A 24,066-nucleotide genomic window follows, 5' to 3' on the forward strand; every position below is an offset into this window, starting at 1 on the left:
GTTGTTGTCAAGGAAGTGAGTTTGTTTATACAGGATTTACCGCCCTCACCTAGTGTCAACCAATCATGTCAATGCGGAGAAATATGCAGCCCTCCGCGGAAGTTACAACATTTGGGGGGTGCATGGCGATGCGGTACAGAACTGGATTTGGCCTCTGCATGCCTCTGGAGGCTCCGCGATTTGCGTCACACCCTGCATATGGTGCTTCTGACCACATTTTCGGATCAAGCATTAATTGGCTTTTAGTCTAGGTCTCCGCAATGGATTAGTTCACTGAGATGGGGGTAAATATATATTTGTTTGTTTTAGTCAAGCAGTAGCAAACACTCTTGGTCAACCAACACCCTAACGACCCAACAATCAACCGGTCGACTAATGTGCGAGGGCTGTCCTAAATCACGTTTGTTTACACACACACACAACGACAAGAGACCAGAGCCTTGAGTCATTCACTGTGGTGCAGCACGCACCAGGTGATCTAGTTACAGTATGGAATTCACAAAATGATAGATCTTATCATTATTACCGTAACTGTCGAAAATGTGATAAATGTTCTGCATTTGTTTTGCTAACTTAGTAGCTAGTTATATAGTCTTGCAAAATGAAACGTAACAGCAGAGAATCGCCTCCTGGATCAAGAGCCTTGCTGTTTATTTGTTTTGTATGCAGCAAACTGAGTAGAATTTTGAGTTGCTTGCATAACTTTGAGCTGGGATGACTGTCCTGCAAATAGCTTGCATTTTGCTATGAGATTTGACATGTACTTGTTAGCATTGCTAACCTTCAGATTACAGCGGCTCAGTGGGGTTTGCCCCTTGTGTTCAGTGCCGGTGTTACTGAATATTCCAGGATGGCACAAGGTCTGTTTGACAGTCTGAAAACTTCCTAAATCTAACTTGCACAGACCTTTTGTGGGGGCATCCCAAAAAAGGTTTCCCACAACCGCGGTCACAGATTCGTTCAGCAATTAACACAAGTGGGGAAATCAGCACAATCGGATAAGTTAAGTATTTTGCAAAGCTATTTTGATCTGGAATAAATTATACATTTATTAACAATTCCGTCAAAATAGAAGAGTAAGAAATATTATAGCCTAACATTACTATATCCAACCCAACTCCATTTCTTGCCACCAATATGTATCCCAGTGGTCCCCCCCCCCACCCCCCAAAAAAACTATTTATGGCACATGTGCATTAGGGAAAGTATTCTCCACATTTTGTTACGTTACAGCCTTATTCTAAAATTGATTAAATAAAAGTTACTCATCAATCTACACACACTACCCCATAATGACAGTGGAATTGTATTAAAAATAAAACATGTTAACATAAGTATTCAGACCCTTTGCTATGAGTCTCGAAATTGAGCTCAGGTGTATCCTGTTTCCATTGATCATCCTTGATGTTTCTACAACTTTATTGGGATCCACCCATACATTCAATTGATTGGACATGATTTGGGAAGGCACACATGTCTATATATGGTCCCACGGTTGACAGTGCATGTCAGAGCAAAAACTAAGCCATGAGGTCGAAGCAATTGTCCGTCGAGTTCTGAGACGGGATTGTGTCGAGGCACAGATCTTGGGGAAGGGTACCAAAAAATGTCTGCAGTGTTGAAGGTCCCCAGGAACACAGTGGCCTCCATCATTCTTAAATGGAAGAGGTTTGGGACCACCAAGAATCTTCCTAGAGCTGGCCTCCCGGCCAAACTGAGCAATCAGAGGAGAAGGGCCTTGGTCAGGGAGGTGACCAAGAACCGATGGTCTCTGACAGCTCCAGAGTTCCTCTGTGGAGATGGGAGAGCCTTCCAGAAGGAGAACCATCTCGGCAGTACTCCACCAATCAGTCCTTTGAGGTAGAGTGGCCAGATGGAAGCCACTCCTCAGTAAAATGCACATGACTGCCAGCTTGGAGTTTGCTAAAAGGCACCTAAACAAGATTCTCTGGTCTGATGAAACCAAGATTTAACTCTTTGGCCTGAATGCCAAGCATCACATCTGGAGGAAACCTGGCACCATCCCAACGGTGAAACAGGGTGGCAGCATCATGCTGTTGGGATGTTTTTCAAAGGCAGGGACTGGGAAACGAGCCAGGATCGAGGGAAAGATGAATGGAGACAAGTACTGATCCTTTATGAAAACCAGCTCCAGAGTGCTCAGCACCTCAGACTGGGTTGAAGGTTCACCTTCCAACAGGACAACGACCCTAAGTACACAGCAAGGACAACGCAGGAGTGGCTTCGTGGAAGTCCCTGAGTGGCCCAGCCAGAACCCGGACTTTAACCGATTAGAAAATCTCTGGAGAGACCTGATAATAGCTGTGCAGTGACCGCTCCTCATCCAACCTGGCAGAGCTCCAAGTACAGGTGGACCAAGCTTATAGCGTCATACCCAAGAAGACTCGAGGCTGTAATCGCTGCCAATGGTGCTTCAACAAAGTACTGAGTAAAGGGTCTTTATACTTATGTAAATGTCATTTATTTATTTTATTTTTTTATAGATTTGCCAACATTTCTAGACCTGTTTTTGCTTTGTCACTACGGGGTATTGTGTGTGTGTGTGTACATTGAAGGGAACTTTTATTTAATACATTTTTTATAATAAGGCTATAACATATCAAAATGTGGAAAAAGTCAAGGGGTCTGAATATTTCCAAGTCCACTGTACATGCAAGTGTGCATAGGCTCACAATCGCTGCACAAATCTAGCCTGTCATTACAGCCATAAACGTTGATGCATTTTCAAAATGCAAGATCGGCTAGAGAAATCTACTGTTTTACAACTGCATTTGGAGCAGAAATTCATTCATGTTTGCAGCAAATATCAACTAGGGGTATATCATGTATTTTTTTTTTGAGTCCGTGGCAAGGAAAATCATATACAGATTAGCAGATGTTGCAGGATTGGATGGAAAGCATGTGATGTCTGCACTGCGCCATCTTTTTGGAGTGCAGCCTGCCTGCAGAGTGCTCGTTGCCAGCCGGGAAGCCTTGTTCTTCCTTGTTGTAATATATTTGCCAGAATATGTTAAGTCTTCATCCCATAATATTGAAGGCAGTGCGACTTTACAGCTGCTTATATTTAGACATGTAGCCACTCAAACTAGGCCTATGTGGAAAATGATCAATCAAATCGCCAGGTTGTCTATTATTGTTTTGGCAAAGAGGCCTCAAGTATGTTTGGTCATTGGTCAACATCAACAATCAAGACGTGCAACTATTGGTTCTAAAGCGTAGATGAGAATTTAACCACGACTTGTGGGTTCTGAACAAAAAAAAAATGTATACAAAATAAATATTTTTTGGGAAATTCTATCACCACTGAAAAGGGCACTTTGGCAGGACAAAGGGTAAAGTGCAGGTAGAGCCGTGCCTGCCTATGTGTGTGAACCTTAAAGCCTTCATAGCAGCTAGTCACTTGCACCCATTTATCTTGTAGGTCAAACAGTTAAATGTGTCAGGGTGGAGATTGGTTGATTGTGTATCGCATAATCTCATGGAGCTCTGTCCCTGCTTCCTGCCTAGCTCTAGCCCATGTGCTTCAGGTTAGCTGCTCAGATCAGTGTTGGCTAAGTCTAAATCCCCACGCCCTCCACCTAGGCAAATCCTTCCACTGTTTGCCTTCACGCCTATCCCATAAGCCCCATGAACGTGTTCCTGGCTAGCAGTAGCTGCAGCAGTGCAGTGAGTCACTGCTGACCTTACCATGGCATCTCCCAGTGTGGTGGAACTCGCACACCTCAGGTCCTTGACTGACCCTTGTCCTAGACTTTATCTCCTAGTTTGATTCTTTTTGTCTATAAACAGTTCAACTTTGTACTTTTTCTAGGATGTGTTGTATAGTCCTAGCTGAACAGCCTATGTCCTAGGAGGTAAGAGAGCAGTATCCCTCTGGCCCCTCCTCCACTTGTGACAATAGCTCAGCCGCAGAGCAAACACTCCACTTCTCAGAACAGAAGACATAAAGTCTGTTCAATACATGTAAACATTCACCTCACAGACAAGGACAGGACCAGTTTGCCAGCAGTTTGTCTTTTGTCTGTTTATTCAGTTCTTTTGAGCCTGTAATCATGGCTTGATTTGTAACCTCTGGTCTGAAAAGTTCTGTGACTTGACTGAGGTGATAGAGGTTAGTTGCAGAACAAACATGGACACGCATATGCAGGCATACACATTCACACATGCACAGCCCTTTTAATGTTTTGGTCTCTGGTCAAGTGCTTTTACCACACATTAAGATTGGCCTGGGATTTTTGTGAGGGCTTGCATCATGCTGCTTCCATATTACCTTGAAACCGGCCAATGGGCTTGATGGGTGATGCCTTTGTTTTCCGCTCTATCAGAGTTCTGGTTCTCAGAATGGAGACTTGATACGAGGCTGCGTGGTTGATTTGAAATGTGCATGCACTGACGTTTTCCTGGAAGTATCATCGGGGTTATATAGTCCTAGAACTGGACAGAATATGGCTGTGTTTTATGGTAGTTACTGTGGGCAGGGGAAAGAGGATGGTGTAGCTATACTGCACGGTACTGTACGTATCTTCTCAGGCAGTGTTTGGTTGAGCTCAATGTTTTGACTACTCCATGTTCTGATAGTTTTTCAATTGCAAATTAATCCAGCTGGTCATGCTTGACAAATTGTTTCCCAGAATACAAATATACTGTAGCTACTAGCAAATACTTACCCACCACATACATTTGTACTGTAAGCTATTCATAAAACACAACTACCCAGGTGCTTCTTGTGACAGAGGAATATGTCTCCTAACCCATACAACATTGATGAGAGGTCTTCATTTTAAATGTCAGCCTTCAAACCACACGTGTTTTTCTGACAAATTTATTGAAAAACTTAGCATGCGTTAATAATGAATGAAGGCACTTGACGAAGGCATGTGGGGTGAGTTGGAGCGACAGACAGAGGGGCTTGGTGAGCTCCCAAAGAATGGCTTAGTAACCTGGGCAGATCTTCACTGATCTGTCTCCACATTCTGATAGTAGACCGTCAGCAATCATTTCCTGCTCGAAGCTGGACTGTCTATGCTTCTTGATGCTGGATCAAGACTAATAATGAAATGCTTATGGGTCCTACCCTACAATGCAGTGTGAGAGAGAAAAAAAGAGATGAGTAATAATAACTACACTGAGTAGCGATTACTTGGCTATATATACAGGGTACCAGTACAGGGGCACGAGGCAATTAAGGTAGATACAGTTGAAGTCGGAAGTTTACATACACCTTAACCAAGTACATTTAAACTCAGTTCTTCACAATTCCTGACACTTAATCCTAGGAAAAATTCCCTGTCTTAGGTCAGTATCACCACTTTATTTTAAGAATGTGAAATGTCAGAATAATAGTAGAGAATGATTTATTTTAGCTTTGATTTCTTTCATCACATTCCCAGTGGGTCAGAAGTTTACATACACTCAATTAGTATTTGGTAGCATTGCCTTTAAATTGTTTAACTTCGGTCAAATGTTTTGGGTAGCCTCCCACAACCTTCCCACAATAAGTTGGTTTAATTTTGGCCCATTCCTCCTGACAGAGCTGGTGTAAAGGAGTCAGGTTTGTAGGCCTCCTTGCTTGCACACGCTTTTTCAGTTCTGCCCACAAAACAGCCCCCGTGATATGCAGCTGTTCAGGGCAGCTTGAAACGATTATACACAGGCAGTTAGAAAAGCCAAGGCTAGCTTTTTCAAGCAGAAATTTGCTTCCTGCAACACTAACTCAAAAAGTTCTGGGACACTGTAAAGTCCATAGAGAATAAGAACACCTCCTCCCAGCTGCCCACTGCACTGAAGATAGGAAACACTGTCACCACTGATAAATCCACCATAATTGAGAATTTCAATAAGCATTTTTCTACGGCTGGCCATGCTTTCCACCTGGCTACCCCTACCCCGGTCAACAGCACTGCACCCCCCCACAGCAACTCGCCCAAGCCTTCCCCATTTCTCCTTCTCCCAAATCCAGTCAGCTGATGTTCTGAAAGAGCTGCAAAATCTGGACCCTTTCTTTCTAAAATGATCTGCCGAAATTGTTGCCACCCCTATTACTAGCCTGTTCAACCTCTCTTTCGTGTCGTCTGAGATTCCCAAAGATTGGAAAGCAGCTGCGGTCATCCCCCTCTTCAAAGGGGGGGACACTCTTGACCCAAACTGGTACAGACCTATATCTATCCTACCCTGCCTTTCTAAAGTCTTCGACATCCAAGTCAACAAACAGATTGCCGACCATTTCGAATCTCACCATATCTTCTCTGCTATGCAACCTGGTTTCAGAACTGGTCATGGGTGCACCTCAGCCACGGTCAAGGTCCTAAACGATATCTTAATCGCCATCGATAAGAAACATTACTGTGCAGCCGTATTCATTGATCTGGCCAAGGCTTTCGACTCTGTCAATCACCACATTCTTATTGGCAGACTCAACAGCCTTGGTTTCTCAAATGATTGCCTCGCCTGGTTCACCAACTACTTCTCTGATAGAGTTCAGTGTGTCAAATCGGAGGGTCTGCTGTCCGGACAGTCTCTATGTCTGGCAGTCTCTATGGGGGTGCCTCAATTCTTGGACCGACTCTCTTCTCTGTATACATCAATGATGTTCGCTCTTGCTGCTGGTGAGTCTCTGATCCACCTCTACGCAGACGACACCATTCTGTATACTTCTGGCCCTTCCTTGGACACTGTGTTAACAACCCTCCAGGCAAGCTTCAATGCCATACAACTCTCCTTCCGTGGCCTCCAATTGCTCTTAAATACAAATAAAACTGAATGCATGCTCTTCAACCGATCGCTGCCTGCACCTGCCCGCCTGTCCAACATCACTACTCTGGACGGCTCTGACTTAGAATACGTGGACAACTACAAATACCAAGGTGTCTGGTTAGACTGTAAACTCTCTTTCCAGACCCACATCAAACATCTCCAATCCAAAGTTAAATCTAGAATTGGCTTCCTATTTCGCAACAAAGCATCCTTCACGCATGCTGCCAAACATACCCTTGTAAAACTGACCATCCTACCAATCCTCGACTTCGGCGATGTCATTTACAAAATAGCCTCCAATACCCTACTCAACCAATTGGATGCAGTCTATCACAGTGCAATCCGTTTTGTCACCAAAGCCCCATATACTACCCACCATTGCGACCTGTACACTCTCGTTGGCTGGCCTTCGCTTCATACTCGTCGCCAAACCCACTGGCTCCACGTCATCTACAAGACCCTGCTAGGTAACGTCCACCCTTATCTCAGCTCGCTGGTCACCATAGCATCTCCCACCTGTAGCACACGCTCCAGCAGGTATATCTCTCTAGTCACCCCCAAAACCAATTCTTTCTTTGGCCACCTCTCCTTCCAGTTCTCTGCTGCCGATGACTGCAACGAACTACAAAAACCTCTGAAACTGGAAACACTTATCTCCCTCACTAGCTTTGAGCACCAGCTGTCAGAGCAGCTCACAGATTACTGCACCTGTACATAGCCCACATAGCCCACCTATAACTACAACTACATCTTTCCCTACTGTATTTATTTATTTAGCTCCTTTGCACCCCATTATTTTTATTTCTACTTTGCACATTCTTCCACTGCAAATCTACCATTCCAGTGTTTTACTTGCTATATTGTATTTACTTTGCCACCATGGCCTTTTTTTGCCTTTACCTCCCTTATCTCACCTCATTTACTCACATTGTATATAGACTTGTTTATACTGTATTATTGACTGTATGTTTGTTTTACTCCATGTGTAACTGTGTCGTATGTGTTGAACTGCTTTGCTTTATCTTGGCCAATGAGAACTTGTTCTCAACTTGCCTACCTGGTTAAATAAAGGTGAAATATATATTATTTTTTTTTAGGATTGAGGTCAGGGCTTTGTGATGGCCACTTCAATTCCTTGACTTTGTTGTCCTTAAGCCATTTTGCCACAACTTTATGAAGTATGCTTGGGGTCATTGTCCATTCGTCCATCACCTGCAACAAAGCACCCCCACAACATGATGCTGCCACCCCAGTGCTTCACAGTTGATGCTGTTCTTCAGCTTGTAAGCGTCCCCCTTTTTCCTCCAAACATAAGGATGGTCATTATGGCCAAACAGTTCTATTTTTGTTTCATCAGACCAGAGGACATTTCTCCAAAAAGTACGATCTTTGTTCCCATGTGCAGTTGCAAACCATTGTCTGGCTTTTTATTGCGGTTTTGGAGCAGTGGCTTCTTCCTTGCTAAGCTGCCTTTCAGGTTATGTTGATATAGGACTCGTTTTACTGTGGATATAGATACTTTTGTACCCGTTTCCTCCAGCATCTTCACAAGGTACTTTGCTGCTGTTCTGGGATTGATTTGCATTTTTCGCACCCAAGTACGTTCATCTCTAGAAGACAGAACACGTCTCCTTCCTGAGCAGTATAACGGCTGCATGGTCCCATGGTGTTTATACTTGCGTACTATTGTTTGTACAGATGAACGTGGTACATTCAGTCGTTTGGAAACTGCTCCCAAGGATGAACCAGACTTGGTATACAATTTTTTTTCTGATGCCTTGGCTGATTTCTGTTGATTTTCCCATAATGTCAAACAGAGGCACTGAGTTAAGGTAAACCTTGAAATACATCCACAGGTACACCTCCAATTGACTCAAATGATGTCAATTAGCCTATCAGAAGCATCTAAAGCCATGACATCATTTTATGGAATTTTCCAAGCTGTTTAGAGGCACAGTCAACTTGGTGTATGTAATCTTCTGACCCACTGGAATTGTGATGGTGAAATTTCTGTAAACAATTGTTGGAAAAATTACTTGTGTCATGCACAAAGTAGATGTCCTAACTGATTTGCCAAAACTATAATTTGTTAACAAGAAATTTGTGGGGTGGTTGAAACACTTAGGTGGAGTTAACTCGTTTATCTAAACTTTCGACTTCAACTGTACATATGTAGTGCCTTCAAAACTATTCATACACCTTGATTTTTCCAAATTGTGTTACAGCATGAATTGAACATTTATTAAATAGAGATGTTTTGTTGTTGTCATCACTGGCCTACATGATATCCCCATAATGTCAGTGGAATTATGTTTTTGAAATTTTAACAAACTAATACCAAATGAAACGCTGAAATGTCTTGAGTCAATAAGCATTCAACCCCTTTGTTATGGCAAGCAAATATTTTTTTTTTTTTTAGGATTGAGGTCAGGGCTTTGTGATGGCCACTTCAATTCCTTGACTTTGTTGTCCTTAAGCCATTTTGCCACAACTTTATGAAGTATGCTTGGGGTCATTGTCCATTCGTCCATCACCTGCAACAAAGCACCCCCACAACATGATGCTGCCACCCCAGTGCTTCACAGTTGATGCTGTTCTTCAGCTTGTAAGCGTCCCCCTTTTCCTCCAAACATAAGGATGGTCATTATGGCCAAACAGTTCTATTTTTGTTTCATCAGACCAGAGGACATTTCTCCAAAAAGTACGATCTTTGTTCCCATGTGCAGTTGCAAACCATTGTCTGGCTTTTTATTGCGGTTTTGGAGCAGTGGCTTCTTCCTTGCTAAGCTGCCTTTCAGGTTATGTTGATATAGGACTCGTTTTACTGTGGATATAGATACTTTTGTACCCGTTTCCTCCAGCATCTTCACAAGGTACTTTGCTGCTGTTCTGGGATTGATTTGCATTTTTCGCACCCAAGTACGTTCATCTCTAGAAGACAGAACACGTCTCCTTCCTGAGCAGTATAACGGCTGCATGGTCCCATGGTGTTTATACTTGCGTACTATTGTTTGTACAGATGAACGTGGTACATTCAGTCGTTTGGAAACTGCTCCCAAGGATGAACCAGACTTGGTATACAATTTTTTTTCTGATGCCTTGGCTGATTTCTGTTGATTTTCCCATAATGTCAAACAGAGGCACTGAGTTAAGGTAAACCTTGAAATACATCCACAGGTACACCTCCAATTGACTCAAATGATGTCAATTAGCCTATCAGAAGCATCTAAAGCCATGACATCATTTTATGGAATTTTCCAAGCTGTTTAGAGGCACAGTCAACTTGGTGTATGTAATCTTCTGACCCACTGGAATTGTGATGGTGAAATTTCTGTAAACAATTGTTGGAAAAATTACTTGTGTCATGCACAAAGTAGATGTCCTAACTGATTTGCCAAAACTATAATTTGTTAACAAGAAATTTGTGGGGTGGTTGAAACACTTAGGGTGGAGTTAACTCGTTTATCTAAACTTTCGACTTCAACTGTACATATGTAGTGCCTTCAAAACTATTCATACACCTTGATTTTTCCAAATTGTGTTACAGCATGAATTGAACATTTATTAAATAGAGATGTTTTGTTGTTGTCATCACTGGCCTACACATGATATCCCCATAATGTCAGTGGAATTATGTTTTTTGAAATTTTAACAAACTAATACCAAATGAAACGCTGAAATGTCTTGAGTCAATAAGCATTCAACCCCTTTGTTATGGCAAGCCTAAATAAGTTCAAGAGTAAAAATGTGCTTCACAAGTTGCATGTGTGCAATTGTGTTTAACATGATTTTTGTATGACTACCTCATCTGTACCCCACACAAACATATACTATCTGTAAGATCCCACAGTCAAGCAGTGATTCAACCATAAAGACCAGGGAGGTTTTCTCGTTGCAAAGGGAGGTGTTCAGTCCCAGGGACCTTGGGTTAGTGATGAGCTTAGAGGGCGCTATAGTGTTGAATGGTGAGCTGCAGTCAATGTACAGCATTTTCACACAGGTGTTCCTCTTGTCCAGGTGGGAAAGGGCAGTGTGTCATGCAATAGAGATTGTCATCTGTGGAGATGTTGGAGCAGTATGCGAATTGGAGTTGGTCCAGGTTGTTGATATGAGCCATGACCAGCCTTTTCAAAGCATTTCATGGCTACAGATGTGAGTGCTACGGGTGATTATCATTTAGACAGGTTACCTTGGTGTTCTGGGATAATTGTGGTGTACTTGAAGCATGTAGTTATTAGACTGGTAGGTATTACAGACTGGGAGAGGTTCAAAATGTCACTGAAGACCCTTGAACAGTGTTTTCCACCAGCGGCGGCTGTCTGCTATCCAGCCAACTACAGTGTCATTTTCAGCCGGGTACTTTTCCATTTCCATTAACTAGGCTACTTTTCAATTCACTAGTCAGGAAAAAGTCTGCAGAGCCATCTCCCGCTAGAATGAACAATATGCATCTTCTAGCGATCTGTTGATAAGACAGGCGCCTGTCAGTCATGAAGTGAGTGATGACAGGGAAAGACTGCACCTGGGTGTGTGTTGTGTGCACAGTGCATTGTGGTTGCAGTCAAATTTCTACACGGTGGGACAGAGCATGAATTTGCGTGTCACAATTAGCCTATTGTTTTCTGGCATATTCATTTATTTTCTTTCGCGTGCAGGATCCGACATTAACGATAGCTTGCCGGGGCCAGTGAAAACATGTTGGGCCAGTAGATCTCGTCAGTAGCCAGTTACTTTTCATTATAGGATTTGTTTTATTTTTCTAAACTTTATTTTCATGTAGATAAAACTTTACTTGAAAGTGGGAGTGTTCACTAATGATTGATTATAAGCAAGTGTTTTGCTAACTTGGTCTAAACATTCTACATCTCTTTCCAACTGTGATGCTGGATCAACTAGTCTGGCTAGATGCGAGGGGGGGGTGTCGAGCGCTGTAGGCCGTGGCACTTCAGAAAAAATATTTTGACTTTTATACAATGCACGCTTTCATTGCTTTGCTAGTAAATTAATATATTGTGTTTTTGTTGGTTTTTAAAGGTTGGATATGTCTGACTTTAATTATCAACAGCAGTTGACAAGGTGGTTCTGGCTCTGAGGCCTATAACCTAATGTGCTAATGTTGTGTCAAATGGACAATGCGCCAATCCTTTCCAACCTGGCATGGTATCATTTGATAGTCTTTAATTTATAGACCAATCAACACCGATGCTGCCCTAGGCGAGACCCAAAATAATTCCACCCTCCAATCCCCGCAAAGTAGAATACTAGCCTAGACTTTAGTGTCGGCCTGCAATGCACTTTTATGAATGCCCATGTGGTAGCCTACTGTTTGTAAAACAATTTACTGTTAATCCCTGTAATTAAGTTAAATTCATTTCTGTTAATGCATGTATCAATTACCGTTATCATTCTCTGAGTGGAAATGTTTGCAGAGTTCATTCATAACCTGCTACACTTGTGAGAAACCAGTTTTGGTTTATTTAATACCACACTCCATATGAGCATGTGCCTGGTTTCTGTCCTGTTAATGTTGACAGAGCACGCACGCACCCGAGGACTGGCATGCTTCTCGCAAATGTCAAATGTAGTCAAGTGTCCAGCTCAGCTTCTCAGTAATTGTTTCTTCACTTCACACAGTAAGTCAAGTCTTTCTAATTTTTTTTTTTTTTTTACATCCATTCAAATGTTCAAATACTGTGCGTAACTATTACAAATCTTTACAATACTCTCCCCCTCTAATCAGCGTTGCTAATAAATAGGCTATGGACGTGTGTTTTTGTTTCTATTTTAATGATGGTCAATTTCCTCTTCATAGCTATCCCCTTCATACATACCTTGTCAATTCATTGTCTTATAACCACGCAGAATTATTTGTTTTGATGCAGGAATAAAATATTTAATGTTAATTTTGTAAATGCAGTTCTAAAATGCTGCTTATTGTCATTTCTGCTCTGCATCAGACTAATTATGTGCTTTAGTTGCACTTCTCCACGCAGAGAATTCACTAATGGGCATTCTATCAGCAAACAGCAAGCACTCTGACAAATGTGTAGCTACTTTTCTCAGGTACTTTTCTCAGTGTAGCCAGCCTACTTTTCTCTGGTAAAACGCAAGATTAACTAAGAAAAACATTAGGAAATGTGGCTTGCTACATTCTTTCTATGATAAACAGAAATATGATGGCCATGCATAGTTTTTGTGAAAAATACCTTGCTTTTTCATTAAACTCATTTAGCCTACTTGTGTGGCTACCAGCCAAATAGCGTTGCACTTCTGTTGTCATCTGATAAATTAAGCTATTTTCTGCCTCGTGTTGCACTGTTTTCTGTGAAGGAAAAGTAGCCACACGCCCCTGATCACTCTATTGAAGCAAATACCCCGGTTTACGGTAAATACTATATACCGCCCAAGCCTACTGGTGGCTTTGAGTGCTTTTACGGAGGTGTGCACGTGTGAGTTAACTTTGAATGGACATGGAGAGAATCAGCAATCTTGACTGTCTGAACTCCGTCTCTTTTAATAAAAATCTAATGCTCCTGTCATGATTTAATCTTGTAAAAGGCCTATTTTCGGTATCTTGGGCTACATTTATTTCTCCCTTTACGGCATCATCTCTTTGAAGAACATATGCCGTTGATTGACCACAGCAGCAGTGCTTGTGACGTTCTATAAATATTTTGGGAAAAGTGGGAGAACACAGACTTAGTTTGAATGGTTTTGTGTGTCGAAATAGGATCTGTATTAAAAATGTATACATGCAGAAAAGCCAACAGACATATGCCTATAAGTAATAACATGAATAACTTCTTAGTGATCCCTTCGTGTGCCAATTCCGTTAACAGGATTGATTTGGTAACACCCAGTGAAATAGCAGCGCTACAAATTCAAAAACTGAAATACTCATAACAATAATTTATGAATCATACAAGTGTTATACATCGGTTTAAAGATTAACTTCTTGTTAATCCAGTCACAGTGTCAGATTTCGAAAGGCTTTACGGCGAAAGCAAACCATGCTATTATCTCAGGACAGCACCCCATCAAACAAACACAAATCACATTTCAAACCGCCAGGCTCGACACAAAAGTCAGAACGATATAATTCATGCCTTACCTTTGAAGATCTTCTGTTGGCACTTCCAATATGTCGACTAAACATCACAAATGGTCCTTTTGTTTGATTTATTCTGTCGTTATATCTCCAAAATGTAAATTTATTTGGCACGTTTGATTCAGAAAAACACTGATTCCAACTTGCGCAACGTGACGACAAAGTACCTGTAAACAAGATCCAAACATTTCAAACTTTCCTAATCAAACTTTAGGTATTTTTAAACGTAAACAATCTATAAAATGTAAGACTGGATAAACTGTTCTATACCGAACAAAAACAAAGTGGAGCGAGCTTTCCAACCACAACAGTACACTAGACTCGACCCTCGTTTTGAACAGCCCTACTTCTTAATTTCTCAAAGGAAAAACATCAACCAATTTCTAAAGATTGTTGGCATCTAGTAGAAGCGATAGGAACTGCAAGCAAGTGCCTTAGAAATCTAGATCACCTAGAAAACCCATTGAAAAGAGTGACCTAAAAAAAAACATCCTGGATGGTTTGTCATCTGGGTTTCGCCTGCCAAATAAGTTCTGTTATACTCAGACATTTTAACAGTTTTAGAAACGTTAGCATTTTCTATCCAACTCTACCAATTATATGCATATCCTAGCTTCTGGGCCTGAGTAGCAGGCAGTTTACTTTGGGCACACTTTTCATCCGGATGTGAAAATGGTACCCCCTAGCCTTAAGAAGATACGATGGAAATGGCATGATAATAACAAAGTGTCATGGCTTGTTTCAAATAGCTTTTATTAATAAGCATATTCATGAAAACAAATGTACAAACAGAATTTAACCATTGTCAGTGACGGTGTACATTGGCCTGGCCATTTACCGTAGCAGCCCTATTTCTATTTCCCTACATTACAATCACCGACCACGAGGAGCGCAACCTGGATGAGCATTTTCTTGTATGCTTATTTCTACCAGCGTGCCGCTGCACGTGGATCTGTGTTATGACAGAGGGTGAGTGTTTCCTCCTAATGGTATCATTCCTTTGTGGAAGAGGTCTTTCAGGGAGAGACCGCAATCACTAAGTGGCTCTGATCTAATCAAGGCCTCCTCCTTCTCCCCTTACCTTTTTACCTAGTATTCATGGGAAGCAGCAAGTGTGGTCCAAGACTAGGCATGGGGCATCTCATTTGTAAGGGGGAGATGGTGAGTGTCTTCAGGGCATGTTTGTAATGTAATGGCTGTATTGTTGTTACAGACTGCCTGTCCTCCTAAGACTCTAATTAGACCTGTGTCTTCTCACCCCAAAAGCCCTGGGCCTGGTGTCAATATAACTAGTCCTCTGGGGATAACATAACTCTGAACAAAACATTTGCATTTGCAAGGTTTTGACTTGGCAGTGTGACACCAATTTTTTTTTATTGATGCTAGGGTGCCAGTAATGTTATTTATTTCCTCAACTGTTCAGAGGAGACTGTGTGAATCAGGCTGTCATGGTTGAATTGCTGCAAAGAAAACACCACTAAAGGTAACCAATAAGAAGAGATTTGCTTAGTCCAAGAAGCACAAGCAATGGACTTTAGACTGGTGGAAATCTGCCCTTTGGTCTGATAAGTCCAAATGTGATTTATTATTATTTTTTCCAACTGCTGTCTTTGTGTGACACATGTTAGGTGACTGGAGGATCTCCGCCTGTGTGGTTCCCACTGTGAAGCATAGAGGAGGTGGTGTGATGGTGTGTGGGTGCTTTGCTAGTGACGCTGTCTGATTTATTAGGAATTCAAGGCACGCTTAACCAGCATGGCTACCACAGCATTCTGCAGCGATACGCCATCCCATCTGGTTTGTGCTTAGTCCCACTATCATTTGCTTTCAACAGGACATTGACCCAACACACCTCCAAGCTGTAAGGGATATTTGACGAAGGAGAGTGATGTAGTGCTGCATCAGATGACCTGGCCTCCACAATCGTCAAACCTCAACCCAATTGAGATGATTTGGGATGACTTAGATCGCAGAGTGAAGGAGAAGCAGCCAACAAGTGCTCAGCAAATGTGGGAACTCCTTCAAGACTTTTGGAAAAGCATTCCTGTCTCAACAATTATTCTATGTATAAAAGAGTGAAAAAAAAAGAAAACAACCTTGAATTAGGTGTCTAAACTTTTGACTGGTTTTCTATATATACAGTGTATTCAGAAGCCTTGACTTTTTCCACATTTTGTTACGTTGCAGCCTTAATCTGAAATTGATTAAATTGTTTCCCCCCTCCCTTTTTTTAATCTACCCACAATACCCCATAATGACAAGTGTTTTTTTTTTTTTGTGCCTTTTGGGTAACTCCAAGCGGGCTGTCATGTGCCTTTTACTGAGGAGTGGCTTCCGTCTGGCCACTCTAGCATAAAGGCCTGATTGGTGGAGTACTGCCCAGATGGTTGTCCTTCTGGAAGGTTCTCCCATCTCCACAGAGGAACTTTGGGGCTCTGTCAGAGTGACCATTGGGTTCTTGGTCACCTCCCTGACCAAGGCCTTTCTCCCCCGATTGCTCAGTTTGGCCAGGCAGCCAGCTCTAGGAAGAGTCTTGGTGGTTCCAAACTTCTTCCATTTCTAAGAATGATGTTTTTGCTTTGACATGCAATGTCAAATGTGGGATCTTATATAGACAGGTATTTGCCTTTCCAAATCATGTCCAATCAATTGAATTTACCACAGGTAAACTACAAGGTAAACTACAAGTTGTAGAAACATCTCAAGGATGATCAATGGAAACATGATACACCTGAGCTCAATTTTGAGTCTCATAGCAGAGTCTGAATACTTATGTAAATAAGGTATTTGTTATTTTTAATACATTTGATAATATTTCTCTAAACCTGTTTTCGCTTTATCATTGTTGTGTGTAGATTGAGGGAAAACAATTTTATCTATTTTAGAATAAGGCTGGAACGTAACAATGTGGAAAAAGTCAAGGAGTCTGAATACTTTCCGAATGCACTGGATGTGTGTATATATTTTAAAAAAAATCTAAAGTGTTGTTTCCAGACCTTAAGTGGTCTCCTGATGTGGTTGAAGCATTGTTGTGGATTTAGAACATCCCATTTTTTAAGTTTTTCTATTAAAATAAAGTGAGATTTTTAAGAGTGAACCTGAAAAGCCTAGGACAACTCGTTAACCTGGAAAATTATACCAGGAAAAGCGTTGAACTGATTTTCATAGGGCCTGTGGAGTGAATCGCAAACAATAACACCCTTTTTGAGATTGCGAATGGTTTTTCTTCCCTCCAACCAATCAATGTAAATATGATATTGTCAAATTGGAATTAATTGTGTTCGCAGGGTATGTCATTATTGGCTATAGACTACTTGCTCAGCCCGCTAATTAAGAACATTTAAATTACGTGCGCAACGTTCGCTTTCTCGGGCCATTATTCTTTTCTTTCGGACCAGTAGCTTTGTTGGCACTGGCAAATGTACCTGAATGTCAAACCCTGCTGTTGTTAATTCGCCTGGTTATGTATCTAGTGAGTCCTCCGGGGCTAACAGGTGATATTCCATTAGTGTTAATGCATTGTTTCCTTCTCTGTAGAATGTGGTCCGTGCATGGATGACGTTGTTGCCCTATACAGTCTCATTCTATACCTGTTCTAATGATTTTAATCAAGTTTTGTTGAGCTTGTGTCCATGGCATAATACATGTTTATTTTTGTCACCTTGGACACCGGTGGAGAGGCATTGGGATGTGATTTAACCAGTCTAAAACTAATCTGGTTACATGTATGTTTTCCCAGGTCGATAGACTTGTTTAAAGGTGGGTTTGCGTGAATTCGTGTCTGTCGGAGATCACCTGAGTGTTGTATATAATTGTCTACTGGTTTGTTGGATGATATTCAAATCCATAGACTGAGCGCTTTGGTGCTGGCGTGTTTGTGTAGCTGTGTTACGGTACCACTACCACTGTATCTGATAGTTTAGATGACTGTTTCTAATCCTGGCCCCTCCTCTCTGCCCCAGGCTGTGGGTCAAGCAGAACCAACAGCACTATGGGAGGGCGGGGGTGGCGCGGGGGCTGGTAGCTAGCAGAGTGCGTCAGCAGGCACGTGTCGGGCCCGCCCGCTCTCGCAAACTGGCGCAGGAAATGAAAAGTGGTGGTTATGTCACACGGGCTCTAATCTCCCCTGGGCTGGCGCCGCTGCAAACCGCTGCTGGCTCCCTTTTTGGGAGAAACCAACCAACAACGTTATGTTATGCTGACGTTGAGGGTGAGCACTGGCTGTGTCAAGCTGTACACGACAGCCAGGGCCACTGGGATGGGCTCATCCTGATCTACCCTCCTCCTGTCATCCCTCTCTCCATGTCAGTGATGCTGGAGGGATAGAGGGAGTTACCAATGCAACTTCAGACTGAAGGGCCAGCCAACTTCTGGTTACATATCATCCTACCACTAAAGTGGAATGTGTTTCATGTTGTGGCCTTCATATATTTCAATAACAATCAAGATGGAGATCGTCTTCTCTACCAATTATTTAGATTTGGTACACAACATAGTATACTGTACTATACGCTAAGTGTATACAACATTAGGAACACCATCCTAATATTGAGTTGCACCCCTAAAGTTCTTTGGGCATGGAACACAAGGTGTCAAGTGTTCCATAGGGATGCTGGCCCATGTTGACTCCAATATTTCCCACACTTGTCAAGTTGGCTGGATGTCCTTTGGGTGGTGGACCGTTCTTGACATACAAGGGAGACTGTTGAGCGTGGAAAACCCAGCAGTGTTGCAGTTCTTGACACACTCAAAGGCACTTAAATATTTTGTGTTGCCCATTCACCCTCTGAATCGCATACATGCACAACCCATGTCTCAAGGCTTAAACATCTTCTTTAACCTGTCTCATCCCCTTCATCTACACTGAAGTTTTTTTAACAGGTTCTTAATGTTTTCTACAGTCATTGTATAATAACCTACAGTAAATATGAAATAGTTTGCCAATCATTGTTTTATTAAATGAAACTACCTACTTCAGTGCTGCCCTTTTCAATATGTTTATGAATCAATGGTATTTTAACCTTAGTCATCAATCATACTATAAAGTTAAAGACTGTGACCTTTTCTGCTGTAGAAGCAGGTCACAAGTATACCGACTGTCTCTGCATCATGTAGTCTTATGTACTGGCTTGTTTCAGTATCCGAGGTGAAGTGGTGATCATTCCCAGAGCTATGTTCAGGAGGCTGCTCTGCAGTGAGGGAATCGGATCTTCCTGGGGAGAGAATGTCTAGGCTATATTTTGCTGCCACCCTGGCGGTGTCCGACTCTGTAGTGAGATTAGCAGGGTCGGTGCATGGGGCTGGGTGCATGTGTGGGGGGGAAGGGGAAACAGACTTATCTCCTTGGTCTCTCACTAATGTTGCCAACCGTCACAGTCGCACAAAGACTAAGTGAAGCTGTTGGCCAAGCTAGCTTTACTGCTACTGTACAGGCCCGAAGTCTGATCTATGGTCAATCATATTACTATCCATGTTGCATCCCATCATGGCCACGTCTGCCACCATGTTTTTGTTTTCTGACCTACATACAGCTTCTGTATGATTCTTGTCTGGAAATTACTGCCTATGTCATATAAAGACAAAGTAATATGGAGACTTTGTCTCCTACATGTACACAGTAATATGTTTGACTCAATGGTATCTTTCTCTTTTGTCCCCTCCCACAATTACTGAGGTACTTCCAGCATGACAACCCTATCCTAATTATGTGGTGGGGATAAATACTGTATCAGTATTGTGTACTGAACAAAAATATACCACCATTTGCATCATGGAGCGTGACATCTCTTTCGCATAAAGTTGATCAGGCTGTTGATTGTGGCCTGTGGAGACTTCTCCCACTCTTTAATGGCTGTGTGTAAAGTTGCAGGATATTGGTGGGAACTGGAACACGCTGTAGTATATGTTGATCCAGAGCATCCCAAACAAGCTCATTTGGGTGACATGTCTGGTGAGTATGCAGGCCATGGAAGAACTGGGACATATTCAGCTTCCAGGAATTGTGTACAGATTCTTTTTGACATGGGGCAGTGCTTTATCATGCTGACACATGAGGGGATGGTGGCAGATTAATGGTATGACAATGGGCCTCAGGATCTTGTCACGGTATCTCTGTCCATTCAAATTGCCATCGATAAAATGCTATTGTGTTCGTTGTCTGTAGCTTCTGCCTGCCCATACCATAACCCCACCACCACCATGGGACTCTCAGCAAACTGCTCGCCCATACACATGGGCTTCGGTTGTGAGGCCTGTTGGACATACTGCCAAATGTTCTAAAATGGCTACTCCCACCCAGAAGTACGTGACAATGCCGTCGGGGTTACGCCAAATAAAAATGTGATTTACCATTTTCAAACAGTCCATTTCGATTTTCCAACGGGGTTATACATTTGGGTGAGTTTTTTTTCTTGCCTGAGTAGCCTCGTTTCACTGCCAAAAATGAAATTAAACCATCTACTGTTCAACGAAATAACACTATCAAATAAAGGTAGCCTAGTCAAATAATTAACATCCAATCACATGAACAATTACTCTCTCGTGGGAGTTCCACTAACGGTCTGTATGTAGCCTAACGTAGATGCTGCTCATTCCGTTTGCTCAAAAACTAGGACAACAGACGTGGATATTTTTTAAGTACTGGGCACCTTTGTGACATCAAATGGGCTTTGGTGGTCAAGATGTGTTGGTATCTGTACTGATGGAGCAAAAGCCATGACAGGAAAACATAGTGGAGTGGTAACGTTCATGCAAGCAGTTGCTCCCAACGCCACTTGGGTACACAGAGGCTCTTGCTGCCAAAGGAATGCCTGACAGCTTGAAAGACGTTTTGGAAACTACAGTGAAAATGGTAAAGCAAGGCTCCCTCTCGTGTATTTTCTGCACTATGCAATGATATGGGAAGCATTAACAAAGACAACACACAGGTCTTTCCATCACTGTATGACTTTTTTGTGTGTGCAAATGAACTCAAGCTTACGGACAATGTCAAATGTGAACCTGAGTGACCTGGGTATGCAATTACGCAGGTACTTTCCTGAAATGGATGACTGACACAAACAACTGGATTCGTTATCCCTTTCATGCCCTGCAACCAGTCCACTTACCGACATCTGAACAAGAGCCTCATCAAATTGCAACAAGCGGTCCTGTGAAAAGTTGATTTAATCAGACGCCACTGCCAGATTTCTGGATTGGGCTGCGCTCAGAGTATCCTGCCTTTGCAAATCTCGCTGTTAAGACACTGATGCCCTTTGCAACCACGTACCTATGTAAGAGTGAATTCTCGGCCCTCACTAGCATGAAAACAACTAAATACAGGCACACACTGTGTGATGATTTAAGACCAAGACTCTCCAATACAACCCAACATTGCAGAGTTATGTGCATCCTTTCAAGCACACCCTTCTCATTAAACTGTCGTGAGTTATTCACAAGGGGTTTGAGACTATAAAAAGTTTGGGAACCACTGCTCTAAAGCAACGTTGGAGTTGGCGATAGCATTCAATTATCTGGCAACAGCTGTGCTGGACATTCCTACAATCAGTATGCCGATTGTACACTCTCAACTTGAGACATCTGGTGTTGTGTGACAAACCACATTTTTTAATGCCCTTTTTAATGTCAAAAGCACAAGGTGCACCTGTGTAATGATCAAGCTGTGTAATCAACTTATTGATATGGCACACCTGTCAGGTGGATGGATTGTCTTGGCAAATGAGAAATGCTCACTAAAAAGGATGTAAACAAATTTGTGCAATCTTATCAGCTCGTGAAATATGGGACCAACACTTTACATGTTGCGGGTTATATTTGACCTTATGTCATCGTGCAGGCTTTTAACCTCCCTTCTCATCTCTTTGTATTACAGACAAGTTCAATTCATATGTGACTCTGAAGGTACAGAATGTCAAGAGCACCACCATCACCGTGCGAGGGGACCAGCCATGCTGGGAGCAGGACTTCATGTTGTAAGTGACCAGTGACCACACACTTAGACTGCTCTTCCTGTCCTATGCACTCACACACTGTCGTATAGGCCACAACACACCTGTTTGTGTGGAGTATAGAACAGTATGTGAGGCCTCTGTAAGTGTCGCGGTTTTCATACAGTGTCAATGGAATCATGTAACATCAGGTTTGTTTTGGTCGATGAGGATCAGAGAGTGAAGATAAAGGGATGCTCTGTGGCTCTGAGCTAAACAGACTTTATTGTGACAGTATGTCCTCCACGCTCAGTCACGAACACCTTTTATGCAGCAGATGCAATCACCCGAGTGCTCTACCCTACAGACAGGTGAGAGCAGGAAAGCTAGCCTGCCGCTGGTGGTAATGTTCTGTAGCTACACTTCAGGTTTATGATTTTCAGACAGTAATATGTGGCAGTAGGTCAGTCAGGGATTTCCAGTTTTGTCCCCATTTGTTGACTACCAGGTGGGTTGTTGTTTCGAGAAAGGTAGCTAACCGGTTCTCGCAGCTGTTCACTTATTGTTAATCATCTCATCTCCTCATTTTAGTGTTCTGATTGTAGGCTGTTATGTTGTAACTGTAGATTTACTCTTTGTGTGTGTGTGGTCATCGTTCTGTTTATTTTTCCAGAACATTCACAAGGATGTTGCGGCGTGTAAATGCTCTGCCTTAGTACTATTTATGAAACACAATACGATAGCTTAGCACATCACTCAACAGTGTTGCCATCAAACATTCAGCTCAGGCCCCTTGACGAGCACCACCTGTTACTCCTGTATGTAAATCATGTTTAGCAAATGTGTTAGTTTAGCACAAACTACAAGTCCTATGCCAATGAACAGGGTGTATGGTCTAGCTGAGGTGAGCAATTGAAGCGCTAGCGAATGGCATTGGCATGTTAAAAATGATATCTAGTGTGTGTCGGAAAATACACAAGTTTACTGTTATCTGAAAACTCTCAGCTCGATTTCTTCCTTCTTCAGTGATGTGTTTTCTTGCCAGAAAGCTGTAGCCTATTAGTTCTGTGGGTCAACCTTTATGGAACAGCTTCCCTAATTGATATCGATCACATTCTATATAATTGACTCCGAGCACTTTAGTGGATGGCTGCACGTTGGTCTTCTTAATGACATAGCAGATTGCCAATGGGTCTTATGGTTTGTCAGGCCAGGCTTCTGTTTCTATGTTAGCCAGAGTGAGACTGGAGTCCAGATCAGACCACACTTCCTTGTGTTCTTTAGGTTTACAAATACATCAGAGTTTGCTAGAGCCAAGCCTACAGTATGTGATGCTAAGAGCCTACATGGAATTGTCTCATTTGGACTGGGGCTTATGTCTACACTGACTGTGATGGTGTTGTTTTTGACGATTTGTGGTAATGGAAGGATCTCTCACTGTTTCTGTGACTGGGTGCTCCAGGAAGTGACATGGAGGAGAGCCTTAATGTTTCTGTGCTTGAATGAGGCCTCAAAATAACCATCTGTTTCTATGCCAACGCATCAATTAATCATTATTCTGTCCTATCCCTGCTTTTTTAGTGTTTAGAGAAAGTAATGGGGGTAAATTATAAATGCATTGTTTCCCGAAGCCTGTTGGGGTGGGGTCCTGTGGTTCATTCCCATCTCACTCCACAGACAATGGGGAGCTCAAATTAAACATGAATGGATTTCTGGATGCTGCTTTCACAGAAATCAGTCTGTGCCATGGGTTCTTTAGTTTGTTTCTATGCTGCAGAAAGAGAGCTCAAAGTGAATTCGGTGTGTGATTGAGTCTGTTTACTATTTTAAAATGTGCAAAATTGTCTTCTCATTGTTTGTATTTTGTTTTCTAAAAGTATATTGGTATGACCAATTACTTTATGACCATAAGCAGTTTATACAAGTACCTGGTTGAGCATGTTTGCATCCACTTTGGCCACGTAAGAGCCTAAGAGATTGACAGTGAATTTTCTCATTAGGGTAATAGTGTTGTCGTCATTTGGTGCATCTCTTTAAGTGTGAGTGGTTACAATATCTTTGTTTGCACCTGGGCTCACTCTTACTGCCACTGTTACTTAGGGCAGTGCACTTTTGATAATTATCTTTCATCTTTCTATTGTTTTTGCCACATTAAGTTGTCAACCACGGTCGATGCCAGTATGCAAATGAGATCGATACATCACGAGCAATAGTGTCTTTCAAAGGAGATGCTCTTTTATTGTTAGCAGGCTTTGCTTC

The 24,066-nt window shown here is 42.2% G+C and overlaps 1 protein-coding gene across 2 annotated transcripts in view; it reads left to right on the forward strand.

Moving 5' to 3' along the window:
- Positions 1 to 24,066, forward strand: part of unc13bb (unc-13 homolog Bb (C. elegans)) — a 106,898-nt gene that overhangs the window by 12,754 nt on the left and 70,078 nt on the right. For both annotated transcript variants that reach the window (XM_052525731.1, XM_035776146.2), the window contains exon 3: positions 21,753 to 21,852. In XM_052525731.1, coding sequence (XP_052381691.1) covers positions 21,753 to 21,852 — 100 coding nt within the window. The remainder of the gene's footprint in view (positions 1 to 21,752; positions 21,853 to 24,066) is intronic.

The sequence above is a fragment of the Oncorhynchus keta genome, chromosome 9 (assembly GCF_023373465.1).
Source record: "Oncorhynchus keta strain PuntledgeMale-10-30-2019 chromosome 9, Oket_V2, whole genome shotgun sequence".
Taxonomy (NCBI): Eukaryota; Metazoa; Chordata; class Actinopteri; order Salmoniformes; family Salmonidae; genus Oncorhynchus; species Oncorhynchus keta.